The sequence below is a fragment of the Pristis pectinata genome, chromosome 20 (genome assembly GCF_009764475.1).
Source record: "Pristis pectinata isolate sPriPec2 chromosome 20, sPriPec2.1.pri, whole genome shotgun sequence".
NCBI lineage: Eukaryota > Metazoa > Chordata > Chondrichthyes > Rhinopristiformes > Pristidae > Pristis > Pristis pectinata.
In genome coordinates this window covers 13,553,466-13,568,401 of record NC_067424.1, presented here as the reverse complement: position 1 = coordinate 13,568,401, position 14,936 = coordinate 13,553,466, and the positions used below count along the sequence as shown (strand labels likewise).

Genomic DNA, 14,936 nt, shown 5'->3' with positions numbered 1-14,936 from the left:
TCATTTGAGGCTTAAAATCTGATGTTTAAAAAGGAGAGTGAGATAGTGTATAGTCCCATGTATCCCCAGCTGAGCTACAGAAGGCAGATAACAGCAGTAATGTCTAGAAACTGAGATCCTGAAGCCATTCCAGCAGCTGATATCATGAAATGGTAAATTGACTCAAACTCAAGGCTTTCAGTTTAGGATGTTCTTAAATTTGCTTTTGGGATATGGGTGACCAGACAAGGCTATTATTTATTGCTCGCCTACTTGAAAGAATTTAGGAGTAATTACTCAGGATAAGAGTACGTTTAGATCAGACAGGATTACATGTTCTTTTCCCTGGTCACTTATGAAACAGTTGAGTTATATGATAATCCAGAAACTTCAGTGATCACTTTCTAGTGCTTGGTTTATTGAATATTGTTACACGTTTTGTTATGATGTAGTTTGATCATGCAGTCTCCAAAACCTGGCGTCATGACTAATCGGATACTGTTACACAGATGAGTGACCAAACTGCTGAAGGAAGAGAGCTGATGTAAGATGTATGCAGGCAGATATCCCATGCATGAAGAGAAGCCTTTTATCCCATCCTTATGAACCCTTGGATATCTGAGTAAATGCTCCCCATTGCTAAGGCAGGGATTATATGCACCCCTGTCTGACACCTTTGAACAGACTGCTACTGGGACTGATCGCCTGTGATCAGTAACAAAAGAATGGAATGAAGTGGTTATGTTATTGAATTAATAACTGGGCAATTATCCAGAGTACCATTCAGTGAATTTGAACTCATTTAATAGCAATGAAATATAGAAGCTAGTGTTTGTAAAATTAACCATGATTATTGCTTAAAAAAAGTGATGCACTAGTATCCTTTAGGAAAGAAACCTACCACCCTTACCTGGCTTGGTCTAAATGTTGCTCCATTCATCTTAAGTGAGGAGTTTTTAAGATAGCCCTCCTTTTATAATTGCCAACCTTATCAGTGATGGATACAGTGAACAAGAGATGATAAAAAATACGTAACATGAAATAAAGGTTCCCCAAAGAAGAATCTCCGTCAATACTTCTCAGAAAGACCACTCATCAAAAGCCTTTTCAACATATAAACTGTTATCTTCTGATTAATTTTAGCATGGAAGAAAATAATTAGCAAAAATTGTGCATTTACGTAATATGTCACAAATGTCAAAGTGCATCACATAAATTAATTATGTCAAAGTCCAAAAACCAATTTTTTGTAGACAATCTTGGCAGTCATTTTTGCACATAGCAAAATCCCACAAACAGAAATGAAAGAATTCAGCTGGTGGTATTGGCCAGGACAGTAAGTGAAATGATTTTGGTCAGCTCACTGAGAGAACTTTTAGTCCCTTTTTGATTGAGTATTTCCACAGGATCCATTACACAGATCTGTGTATGTGCAAAGAACCAGAATTTAAGAAGAAAGAAATTACATTTATATTAAGTCTTTCATAACCCCAACATGTCCCAAAGCACCTCACAAGCAATGTGACACTTTTGAAGAGAAGTTATTATGGGAATGCGGTAATGTGGAAAACATAGCAGTTAATTTGAGTACATCTTGGTTCCCCACATATAGAAATGAGCAGATACGCTACATTAGTGATGGTGACTGAAGGATCATTATTGGCCCGGGGGCTGAGAAGACCACCTCCACCGAGAAAGAAATTGGATCTTGTTACACTTGTTTTGTCAACCTCAGGTTTATATTCAGATAGGGAATGGATTTGGGAAAAGAAATATCAAATGAATCAATATTATGTTAAACATTTAAAAAAAATCTAAACTGGCCTTTGGAGGAGGGGAAGAGCTGTGATGATATACTTAAGCTGTTTTTATATCCTATCTCCAAATATTCACCTTATCCCCTTTCTTGTAAACAAATAATCATAAATCACTGTTGCTCAGGCAGTCCCATCAGTACCTATCCACTCTTCTCCACATAAACACACTCCTATTTCCTTCCTGTACACAAAGCCCAAGGGCACTGTAAACATGGGCCTCAAAACCTTGATTGAAGGTAACTTTAGCTGGTTGGGTGATGGGCGGGTAGGTGATTGCCTTGGAGGATGGGGAGACTTTATTTTTAGAATGTAAATTTCATTGCCTTTTCTTCTTAATCCTAATGACTGATAATCAACGGCTGTAAAAAAAATTTCTTTAGAATGGATTAGTTTTATTGGGAGGTTTTTAGTATGTGCTAACAGATGCATTGTATGTGGAATGCATTTGTTAGAGTATTGTTATGTACACATGAATTAGTTGGAAATTGTATATCTTCAGTGGAAGAAGGGTGCATTTGTACATTCTCTCCAGTTTCTAGGAAATTAAATCTCTTTTTTTTCTCCATGAGAAACTGCTAGGTAATATGTCTATACATCTTGTAATAATATGAGAGTTACCTTATTAACTTGGTTTTACTTGAGATACTGAGATTTTGAAGGAAAGGTTTGATTCTTGCTTACCCTTACACATATTTGCAATCCTTTTTCTATCCTTTCTCGTAACTCCTATATAATGTATTCCCTCTTCCCCTCCCATCATTAGGGGCTGTCCTTTTAGTCTGCTACACAAATGGATTGGAATCTACTTCCTAAGTCTCCTCTTTCTATGCCTTTTAGCCTGTTACACCCCATGGTCTGGAATCCACTTCCTAAATCTTTTCTCTCCCTGCCTCTAAGATCCTCCTTTTTATATTTCCCAAACAAGTTCCATGTACCTAGTCAACAGCAGAGTAAACCAGGCCTTAACAGAGAAAATATACAAAGTCAATCAATAGTCAGCATCTTAGTGATCTCTCAGTTTCTTTTATGACCTACAGTGGCTTCTTGTTCCCCTAGCACCTCAGAGGTCTCATCATTGTATTTAAATCCTCCTATGGTTTTGTCCTTCCTACCTCTGCAACTGGATACATGTTTGCAATCCTTTTTCCATGCTTTCTCTCTATTGAAACACATTATACTTTCCTTTTCCTCTTCCTCCTGTCACTGGGGCCAAATCTCTTCAGCCAGCCAACCTCATGGTTTGGAATGCACTTCTATAAATCTTTCTCTCCCTGCAGCTGATCATCAGTGTTCATTTGACCTTCAATGGGGTGTCAAGCCATCTCCACTCAATGGCTTCGTGATATGCCAAGTACAGAAGTGGATTGCCTCTGCAGTAGATCTTAATGATGTGATTTGTTTCATAACGTGGGACTCATGGCCTCAGTGCATTTTGGGTCATCTCGCATTTTCTGTTTGTGGGGCGGATGGCCATGCCATCATTGGTCTGTACAAAGTTTATTTAGGGTAATTAGCTGTCTTAGGAGAGGGTGAAGTCAGGAACCTCTAATTAATCAGTGAGGAGATGTTCCCAGCAGTGGACATGCCCCACAGTTTCTTCTATCTGTGGCCATAGTATGGATACTGGCTGCTGTTTCCCAGGATTTTAAACATTTTAATGGTACTTTTGCAAATCTTTATGAAATGGGAGATTGATGTTACCTTTTTTTCATCTCATGGTTGATACTGAAATCACTATGAATGACAGGCAGAGCAATGTGAGCTCACACTAGCATCCACTGAGTTAGAGTGGTCTTAAGGATCCCCCTCACTGCCAATGTGGCAGCATTTAGCTGTGTACCTATACTCTTCGTATGGCACCTACAGGATCATGAGCCAGAGCAGTATTCTGCAGCAGAACTTCCAGACCAAGGCTACTCTTGTTTTGACTTTGTGACCAGTTTTAGTTAAATGAGGCCAATATTATGAGAATCTTGTCTCGAATAATACCCAAGTATTTTGGATGAGTCTTGTGTACAAGAATCATCTGCAGATGGAAAAGTTAAGTTCTTTCCTTAGCTTCTCTGCTGCTCATTTTTATTTGGAGTGGGCTAATACCTTCAGCTTGTAATTCTCAAAAGTTTGGTGGCCTGGGAAGATATTCTTCCATGTTAAATACTGGACACGGAACATAAGACAGTGGGAACAACCTTCATCATAGCAAATGTCCCTAGTTTTATCTCGGGGAAATTATCAAACAAAAATTAACACTTGAGTCAACAGGCAGCATTTGAGCAGATGACCAAAATTTCTAGTTCCAAGTTGGTAAGCTAGGAGTTTCACTAACTAAGAGGAAGCACTGATTGTACTCTTGTCCTGCTTTCTGGACACATCGATGCCTCAACAACGTGATGTCTTGGGTGCAAGTGCGGACATTCTATTTGAAAATGTGAGTTCTCCGCACAGATGTACTGTCAAATCTGGTGCATAAATCATACCAATATATGAGAACCTTGTGGGAACTTGAGTTCTAGGAAAGTATATTTCTTGAAACATGGCCAGCATCCTTTCACAATCGTTTTCTGCTCACGTGACTCGGAGCTCTGACTTTTCAAATGGTATGAGCTACTAGGATAACGTGGTTTGAAACTTGCATCCTTATCTGCAGTTGTTGGCAGAGTAGGCAAATAAGTAGATTTTCGCTATTGAGATGGTGCGAGTGGAGAAGTAGTGCAATTGTGGAAGAAGTAACCCAATAACGAGACTGGAGATAAGAGTCTGGCAGTACAGAGGCATGGTCCAGCAGCAGGGGTGGAAAGGCAAGGCCCACTGAATTATGAGGATAGGTTGTACAGATGAGACTTCAATCCACTGGAGATTAGAACAGTGAGACGGGACTTGATTGAAACATAAGATCCTGAGCCATTTTGACATAGTAGATGTTGAGAGTATATTTCCTCCTGGGGAAACTAGAACCACTGTCTCTTTAAACATCGACATTACCCAGTCTCTCACCATGTAAGAAAAATTCTCTGCTTTTCTTTCTGTTTAGCAAAGTGAATAGCTTCACGTTTTTCCCACATGTATTGCATCTGTCATGCTCTTGCCCACTCACTTGGCTTGTCTCTATCCTCCCAAAGTGTCTTTATATCCTCTTCCCTACTCTCCAACCCACTTTGTTGATCTGGATTGTGACAAACTGGGGCATAAGCATCAATTCCTGCGGCACCAACGAGTCGCGATCTGCCAGCTTGAGAAAGAACCTCTTATTCTCACTCTTTATTTCTGTCAATAATCAACTTTCAATTCATGCCAATGTATTATCTCCATCTCTGTGTACTCTAACCTGCTGACTACTTAACATTTAGGTAATTTGATCTGCGCACAAACTTTTGAAACCAGATCTGTGTGCAACAATTAGAGAGCGAATTGTATCTAAACCATGATTACATTGGAAAGTTGGATCTGGCTATTCTTACTCAAAAGCACAATTTTGCTTATTTGGCACACATACCATCACATTTATACCTTTTTTGTGTGTGTGTATGTCATGTTCCTCCTTTCCTGCCATCCATTTTAGTGATGGCATTCTCCCCTGCCTCCATTCTAATTCTAACCATCCATTTTCCTCTTGGTTTTCTTTTCCTTTCACACACTGGGTTCCAAAATACCATGGGTGCCCGAGAGTGGCTCTGACTGGAGGGAGAGATGAAAATTGGCCCACTCTGTCCATTCTAAGATCGTTGGCTGAAAGCATTGCTTTTCATTCTTTACTCTTAGATCAACTGTTTGCCTGTGGTGGTTTCTTCAATCAGCTGTTCAGTGAGATGTTTGAAATCTTGAAACTAGTTGAAAATATCCTGTAGGCTGGATAAGCTTTGTTTTTAGGTAAATCTTACTGCTCTACGTCACACTGCTCTGTTTCACCATAAGGGCAGTGTGGTAGCGTAGCGGTTAGTGTAACGCCATTGCAACCAGCGCCAGTGATCGGGGTTCAATTCCCATCGCTGTCTGTAAGGAGTTTGTATGCTCCCCCCGTGTCTGCGTGGGTTCCCTCTGGGTGCTCCAGTTTCCTTCCATATTAAAAATATGTATGGGTAGGTTAACATGGGTTTAAATAGGTGGTGCAGACTCGTTGGGCCGTAAGGGCTTGTTACCGTGCTGTATAAATAAAGTTTTAAAGTTACAGGATAACATGAGCAAAGATAAAATTAACGTGTGCAATAACTGACTTTGGTATTGTGATTGGTTCCTTGATTACATCAAGTTGTGTAGACAGTGTATGCTCGATTATTCATAAACACACATGGCATATGTCAAGTTTACCTCGTCTGAGGGTCAGTTATGTAAAACCAGACCCTTTTTCACTCTGATCGCTAATACCCAGAATCTCAAGAAGAGAAACATTCACACTGGAGATTGTGGCATTGCAGAAACATCTGTGGTTTATTATACTGAATACTGTGTATCTTATCTGTGTTACTGTTCTACTTTCAGCTTTTCGAATGATCCCATATCCCTTGGAGAAAGGTCATCTTTTCTATCCATATCCCAGCTGCACAGAAACAGCAGACCGAGAGTTACTGCCATGTACGTTTTATGATTCAACCTTTTATACCTTGATGAAGATTGTTGCTTTTCTCTCTAATTTAGCAGAACCTTGAATAGAATTTTAAATAAAAGTCATGTTTTAATAAAGTAATAAAATGTTATTGTGTTCCTTCTCCACCTGTGCCAATCTCAACTTCAAAGCTGCTGAAACCCCGATTCATAACTTCCTCAACTCAAGGTTCAACTTACCAAAATTTCCTTAGCTGCTTCTATTCTCTGCAAACTACATTTTATTTTAATTCTTATAACTTTTGTTCTGACTGGTGCAAATTCTTACAATCCCCTCATTCTGTCCTCAGCATTCAGCATGTGATCCAGGCTAACACTCTGAGTGTAGTTTTGAGGGTATCCCACTGTGGGAGATGTCTTCTTCTGGATGATGTTGAATTGTGTCTCAGTCTTCATCAGTAAACAGAAAACAAGACGGCTATATTTTGTAAAGGGCAGGCAAGTTCCCTAATACCTTGAACAGCGTTTAATCCTCTATCAATACCACAAAACAAATAAAAACACAAAATGTTAAAAATAAAAGTAGCATCAGTGGAAAGAGAAACTGAGTTAATGTTTTGGGTTGATGACCTGAAATGTAAACTATATTTTGTTTCCCCCCACAGATGCTGGCTGAGGATTTCTAGCATTTTCTGTTTTTTTTTAATTTCAGATTTCTAGCATCTGCAGTATTTTATTTATGAACCCAAAAATAAATGGATTAACTGGTCATTCGTCTTTTGTGAGCTCTTGCTATGTGCAAATTGTATGCCCAGTTTACCAGAATATACTTCAAAAGTAATTCATTGGCTGGAAAGTAAATGAATGCTATAGTGCTGCACAATGTCACAGAATAGTTATAGCATGGAAGGAGGCTGTTCCGTCCATTGAGTCTGTACTGGCTTTATGTAAGAACAATCCAGCTAGTTCTGCTCCCCACCTTCTGATAGCCATGCAAATTCTTTCGTTTCGATACTTAGCCAGTTCTTTTTGAACATAGCAATTAAATCTGCCTTCACTACCATCCCAACAGTACATTCCAGACTTTAACCACTTGCTTCATAAAAATGTTTTTCTCATGTCAATTTAGGTTCTCTTGCCTTTATTCTTGTCCCTCCATACCTTTCCTATCCAAATACCTGTCCAAATGCCTTTTAAACATTGTAATAGTATCTGACTCCATTACCTCCTAAGGCAGCTCTTTTCCAAGTATTCACAACAGTCTTTGGAACTCTCCTCAAAGGTAGAAGCAGGAGTCTTTGAATATTTTTAAAGCAGAGTAGATAGATAGTTGATAAGCAAGGAAATTAAAGGTTAATGTGGTGACTAGAAATGTGGTGTCAAGGCTATTATCAGCCAAGATATTATTAAATGGCAGTGATATCAATATCTCTGAAGTCGTTCATCCATTAGTCCTCTTCTGTGCCCTCTCTGACCTATACATCTTTCCTGAAGTGTGGCACCAAGAATGGGATGCAACATTATTAAATTGGCTGAATCATTAAAGACTTCCTTGGTCGTGTACATTTTCCCTGTGTTTATAAAGCCCTGGGTTCCTTGGGCTTTTTCAACAGCTTTCTTAACCTGCCCTACCACTTCCAATCAACTATGCACACATACCCCCAGATCTCTCTCTTCTTGTACCCCACTTTAGAATGTTGCCCTTTAGCTTGTATTGCCTCTTTTCATTCTTCCTATTAAAATGTAACACTGCATTTCTCAGCATTAAACTTCATGTGCCCCCTATCAGCCCATTCAACAAAGTCTGTGTCTCCTTGGAGTCAATATTTCCAAGTTCTGTATCATCTTCAGTCTTGCAGTTTTTGTCCTGTACACTCAAGTCCAAGTCATTATTATAGATGGAGAAAAGCGGTGGTGTCATTATCAACCCCAAGGGAATCTCACTCTACACTTCCCTCCAGTCCAAAAAAACTTCCACTCTACTCTGTTTACTATTATTAAGCCAACATAATACTATTTACTATTATTAACCAATATTCAATCCCTTTTACTCCATGGACATACTCCTCCATTTCCTTTTATTCTATTGACTTCAATCCTAATTAAAAACCTATTATACAGGACCTTATCAAACACCTTTTCAAAGTCCATATATCCCATATCAGCTGCATTTCCCCATTGTGTCTCTCTCGGTTACTTCATCAAAATAAAATTAACATTTAACAAATCTATACATATTTTCTTTAATCAATGCACAGGTGAAAGTTCCTTCTGAATTTTCCAAATTCTGCATGAACACACATCCTCAAAATCAGAGAATGGTTGCAGCATGGAAGTAAGCTATTCAGCCTGTCAAGTCTATACTGGCTGTACATAAGAGCAATCCAACTAGCTCCCTTTCCCTTTTGCCCTGCAAATTCTTTCCTTTTAGATACTTACTCGGATCCCTTTTGAATGCTACATTTGAGTCTTCGTCCAGTACTACCCCTGGCAGTGCATTCCAGGTACTAACCACTGGCTGCTCATCTTAATTCACTGTCCCTAGATATATGACCCCTCCTGCAATGGGAATAATTTCTCACTGCTCTGTCTGTAACTTCCACGATTTTAAATGCCTCTATCAGATCTCCTCGCAACCTCCATTTTTTCAAGGAGAACAATCCCAACTTCTCCAATTTATCCACATAACTCCCTTGTCCCTGGAATTGTTTTGGTAAATCTCTTTTGTACTCTGTCTAAAGCCTTCACATTTTTCCTACAGTACTGTGCCCTGAACTGGACACAATGCTGCAGGTGCAGCCCATTCAATGTTACGTATGAACATAAAAATTGGGCCGCTTGGCTGCTCAGCTCTGCTCTTCTATTTAATATGATGCCTGATCCGATTTTAATCTTAATTCTGCACTGCCATCTACCCTCAGTAGCCCCTTAACGAGTGTCTATCTACCTCTGCCTTTGAGGAAAAGAGTTCTAAAGATTTACAACACTCAAAAAAAAACACATCTTGTTTGTCTTAAATCCCTATTTTTAGATTGCTCCACAAAGTGGACAGCTCAGTGCCTGTGTCAGTGCCAGAGACCCAGGTTCACTCCTGACCCCGGGGGCTGTCTGTGTGGAGTTTGCACGTTCTCCCTGTGGCAGTTTCGGTTTCCTCACACATACTAAAGATGTGTGAGTTGGTAGGTTAATTGGCCACTTTAAGTTGCCCCTAGTGTGTAGGTTAGTGGTAGGATCTGAGTGGAGTTGATGAAATTGTGGGGGCAATAAGAAAAATAGGATGAATGTAGGATAGTGTAAGTGGGTGTTCGATGATCAGACTTGGGCCAAAGGACCTGTTTCCATGCTGTATGACTCTGAATTCTTCTTAATTTTCTTGCTCTTGTACTTTATACGTGAAGCCTAGATCCCACATGCTGTTGTAATCACTTTCTCAACCTAGCCAGCTACATTCAACAAACTATGTACATGTATCCCCAGATATCTTTGATCCAACATCCCTATTGGAAATATGCCCTCGGTCATCAACTCCACTGTACCACTGGCATGTTGCTCTTTTAAACATTGTGCCCCCAAGTCCATCCCTAACTTTCTTCACTTTTTCACCCACCTTTCTCTTCAGTCTTGCTTTTGAGTGCTCACCTGAACACTTCCCCTCTCTCTTGACTTTTGATCCACCTCTCCCTTGCTCTGCACAGCTCTGGGATGTCCTGCATGAAAGGACACACTATAGAAATTTGAAATTGTTTTAAGTTAAAGTTTATCAAGTTCTGAAGAAAATCACTGAAAAATGCTGTTTCCATGATCATATCTGTAGCTTTAGCTTTGAATTTTTCTTCAGTAATTAAGTTTAAAAAAAACATTGAGACAGATCGCATTGAAAATTCTTGGCATACTGCAGCAGTAAAAGGGTTTTTGGTTTTACTGTTGAGTAAATAAATCTAAAATTATGCTCGGTTAAGTGAACATTTTAATCACTAAATGAGTGAGGTAGAATTCGGGGGCCCTTTGTAATACTGAAGTTATTTTAAAGGCTTAATATATTATTATGAAGCTTAAAACCTGTGCCTTATCAATCTGGGAGCTGGATGCTCTGCTTCAGTTTATAAAGGAAATGCTTCAGGGCACAGGTACACGCTACAGGAAAGATCAGGGGTATTTTCTGTATTAACCATGCACTGTATTTCCTTTAGCCTCAGTGTTCAATGGTTGTATCTGTTTTTATTCAAACAGTTGCTTTGCTCTTGCTGTTTGTATATTATGGCTGAAGAGGTATGTGTGTGTGTGCACATGTCTGCTTGTCCACTGGTGTTTGAGTAACCGAGGATGACTTTCAGAGGCATCTACAAAAACCTATTGGGTAGTTGTATTTCCTGTTTTGAACAGATGTTGGGCTGGTAGAAAGTGAATTACTCCCTGAGACATGGGGTTCATGCAGTCATTTGATTAAGAATTTGATCTCATTGCTCAAATGGAATATTCTTGAAATCTGGTTTGCTGAACCAGAATGGTAAGAAGTGCAGCAGCAGTACCTTACAGTTCAATTGAGAATGCCTATGAACTTCTTCCCATCAGCCAAATACACAGTCATCAGCTTGTATAGAATTTAAAGCACATGAAGAGGCCATTTGATTCAACTGGACGTTGTTCCACAAGATCCTCCTCCTAACAAAAGTCATCTCACTGTCTCACCACATCCTTCTTTTCCTTTCTCTCTTTCACACTTTTATTGCTTCCCTTATACACATCTTTATTATGTGTCTTGAATATCCACATTCTAACCATGATGGCTAAAGGAAGATATTATTTCTTGGAAAGAAAATTGTGGCATCCATCCTGTACCACTGCCACACCTGCATTTAAAAAAAAATTGCAACCACAAGCAAGTTTGTAACAGAAAATGTAACGTTGATCTCTCTGTCATTTATTTTTCTTGTAAGATTATTATAGGTCAGTATTTCAGGTATGTTTTTCTCATTAGGACAGAGGTGTATAAATGACGTCCTTTCCTGTTCAATGTACGCCACTGCCTTCTCACCACAGCTCACAATACTTCATGGTTATTGAATCTTCCAGCACTGAATGAGGACCAGCTCGTGTGCCTGTGCCAGCGCTCTGAACAAATTATTTCCTTGGCCACAATTTGTCCCCATTCCCATTTAAACATTTTCAAAACTAATCTTTCTACTTCAGCACTGTCTAAGGCCAAAGTTTACACATCCTAAAAAAAACTATTTAAAAAGTATCCTGTTCACTCTTGCTCCTGGTGACAGGCACAGGGAGTTTATTTTTATCTTACTTAACTTCTTAACTTCCTCCATAATTCTGAAAATTTCCAGTTGATCAGCGCTTCATCTTTCCTGCCAGGAGGAATGGTGGCCCAGTTTCTCTGGTCTCTCCTAATAACTAAAACACTTCATCCCTGCTTTTGTACCTTTTTAAAAATCAAGAGCCACTTTGATTTATATTTGCAGCTTAAAAATTCATGGATCTCAATCCCAAGTCCCTGCTCCGCTATTCCTGTAATGTTTAGTTTTATATCTTATTTTTCCCATTCTTTGTTGCTTCAAATATCTCTAGTTAAAGGTTTTTTTTTTCATCTAATAATCTGTGCCTTCCTGGATTGGTACTTAAGGGTTTATATGATATGAATAGCGCTGGGGGTCTCAACGTTTTTGCATTCAGCCACAACATTGATCACTGTGGCCAATTATTAACACACCAGACCTTGAAATGCAAGAGAACTAACCTGCATTTATATAGCACATCAATATCCCAAAAGCTTTACTGCCAGTGAAGTACTTAGGGAGATCTAATAGTTTAATTTATACAAACTTTGGTTTCCTGTATTTGATCTCCTCTATTCAGTCTAGATTCCTAGACTTGCACATATGTCAGAAACCCTGATTGTCTGAAAATTAAATAATCTTGGATGCCTGTGGTTTTTAAGGGTTTGTCATTTCCTTTGAGAAAATAAGCATGATAGGACTACTTCAGCCGAGAATCTGGACAGCCACTTTATTGCTCACTGTTTAGCTTGGCTCCAGAAAGGTGTCAAGAAAGAATAGATGGAAAAGAGAAAGGAAGAAGGCTCAAAAAATAAAGATGGGAAAAGTACCAGTAAGCATTGAGGGGGGTTCAAAATACAAATGTAGATTTCTGCTTTAAATATTTTAATATTCCATTTATAAAATTTGTAGCTGTTTGAATGACTACAGGCCCATTCCCCCAGGACACACAAGACCATCAGCTACCTTGCCACACCCTTCCTTCCCTTCGCCCCTTCAGTTCAACATACTACAATCATTCCCCGCTTAGACCCTGTGCTACCAAACCGGCACCCTACACCAATCATTTTTCCAGGCTTTGTCCTCCCCCTCTCTCCTGCCCCAATCTATCAGACATGTGACCTACATCATACACCACTATTCTCTCACCATCTCTTTCACCCACCTCCCAGGTGCGACCTTCCTGCCCCATAGATCTTTCTGTTTGACTGACTACTAGCCAGAAAGCGGTTGGAAAAAATTAAAATTGATTCCCACTATTAAATGTAGGTTTTGAAGTTGTATTCCACCATTGTATTCAGTGTTTCTCTGAAAATACTTGGACCAGAAATGGAAAAGAAAAGTGGTTTAAGGGTAATTTATAATTTTATCTGAGATTATGAAACGATACTTTCATGCAATCAAGGAAAATTAAGGAGTCAGAAAGAAATCCAATAGTATTGGACGTAAATAATCAGTTCATTGGCATCTGGAAGATAAGACTCAGGTCAGCATTTCAGGTGTGTGTGACTTACTGTTCAGAACAGAGGGTAACGGAATGGAAACAATTTGTTCCTGCTTGATTGTGTTCCCACCACATCAATCTACAGGGAGATTCTGATTATGATATGGTAGCACCATGGACCAGAACATGACCGCAGCTTGCACCAAGAATCACTTTGTATTTGCATTGAAAAATGCCTTATGGCAGAAGTGTTAGCACTGTGGTCTGCTGTCAAGTAGAGTTTTGATTTAGATTTTACTTTTTAAGCCATAACAACACAGCTAATGGAGCTGCCGCCTCACTGCACGAGAGACCTGGGTTCAATCCTGATCTGTGGTGCTTGCGTGTTCTCCCTGTGACTACATGGGTTTCCTCCAGGTGCTCTGGTTTCCTCCCACATCCCAAAGATGTGCAGGTTGGTAGGTTAATTGGCTGCTGTAAATTGCCCCTAGTATGTAGCTCAGTGATAGAATATGGGAGGTTGATGAAATGTGGGGAGAATAATAAAACCGGGATTATTATAGGATTAGTGTATGGTGCTTGATGGTCAGCGTGGATTTGGTGGGCTGAAGGGCGTGTTTCCATTGCTGTATCTCTCTATGGCTCTGTAACAGAAGAACTGTTCTTTACCTTTGTTAAAATTTTGTTTGATCCTTTACCTGAGTGGTCATAGCACAGCATTATGAGGCAGTTCTGGCCATGGAGGTCTCTTTTTAATCCTGCTATATGCATTGTTCGTCTGTTTTCCTAAACTAGCTTTTACAAAATTAATCAATGTGTTTGTATAAGTACAGTTGCAATTCAGAAAAGTGCATTTGGGATGAATATCTTGGAGTAGAATAATGTTGTTTGAATTGCTGTTGCATTTGTGAATTAGGAAGGTAGGAGGATTTCTCCCCAGTCTCCCTTCAGAAGTGGAAATAAGTGAGACTACCAGGCTTGGGTCTGAGTGCTTTCCCAAAACATTACCTTGCAAGTGGCTAATGAATAGACAACTCTTTGCCACAAAAATCCATCCTTTTTTAATGACCAGGCACAGAAATTAATGTAAGGTGGTAATAGAATGTTAGGCTTTGTAACTAGAGGGCTAGAAAATAAAGTGCAGGAGGTTTTGTTACCGTTTTGTGAAGTCCTGTTAGACTACATCTGGAATATTGTGTACAGTACTAGAGAGGATTAATTGGCCTTGGAAAAAGGGCATTGTAGATTTACAGCATGTTACCAGAGTTCCAAGGGTTAGGTTATGAGCAGAAATTGTATAAAATTGGCCTTTAGTCTCTGGAATGTAAAAGGTTAAGGATTTGTTTAACTGAAGTTTTATTTTAAGATTTTGAAAGGAATTTCTAGGGTAATAGTTTTCAAAGGCCAAAGGACTTTAGACCTGAAGTAGGCAATTGAGGAGCTCTATTCCAGGCATAATGAATGGAAGTATAGGTCTCTCCCCCACAAAAAGCGGTAGTTGTTAGCTGAAATAACTTAAAAATATTTCTTGATTGTCAGTGAGCTGGACTTGCCTAACCATCATCACAAGGACTAAACTAGTTCAAGGAGGAGGTACAGGAACCTGAAGACCCTCACTCAACGACTCAGAAATAGCTTCTTCCGCTCCACCATCAGATTTCTGAATGGTCCATGAACACTACCTCATTATTCCTTTGTTTGCACTGTTTTTGTAATTTTATAGTAATTTTATGTCTGTGCTCTGGTCCTGCTGCAAAACAACAAATAAGTCTATGATAATAATTCTGATTCTGAGAAGGCCCATCCAACCTTCCTCTAGAGCAACTAGAAATAGGCAATAAATGGGCCTTCTCAATGTAACTCAGCCCCATG

General features: G+C 39.4%; 1 protein-coding gene across 4 annotated transcripts in view; it reads left to right on the top strand.

The window, feature by feature from the left end:
• Nucleotides 1–14,936, top strand: part of LOC127580729 (suppressor of tumorigenicity 7 protein homolog) — a 129,959-nt gene that overhangs the window by 103,348 nt on the left and 11,675 nt on the right. For all 4 annotated transcript variants that reach the window (XM_052034527.1, XM_052034528.1, XM_052034526.1 and 1 more), the window contains exon 13: nt 6,273–6,365. In XM_052034527.1, the coding sequence (XP_051890487.1) occupies nt 6,273–6,365 (93 nt within the window). The remainder of the gene's footprint in view (nt 1–6,272; nt 6,366–14,936) is intronic.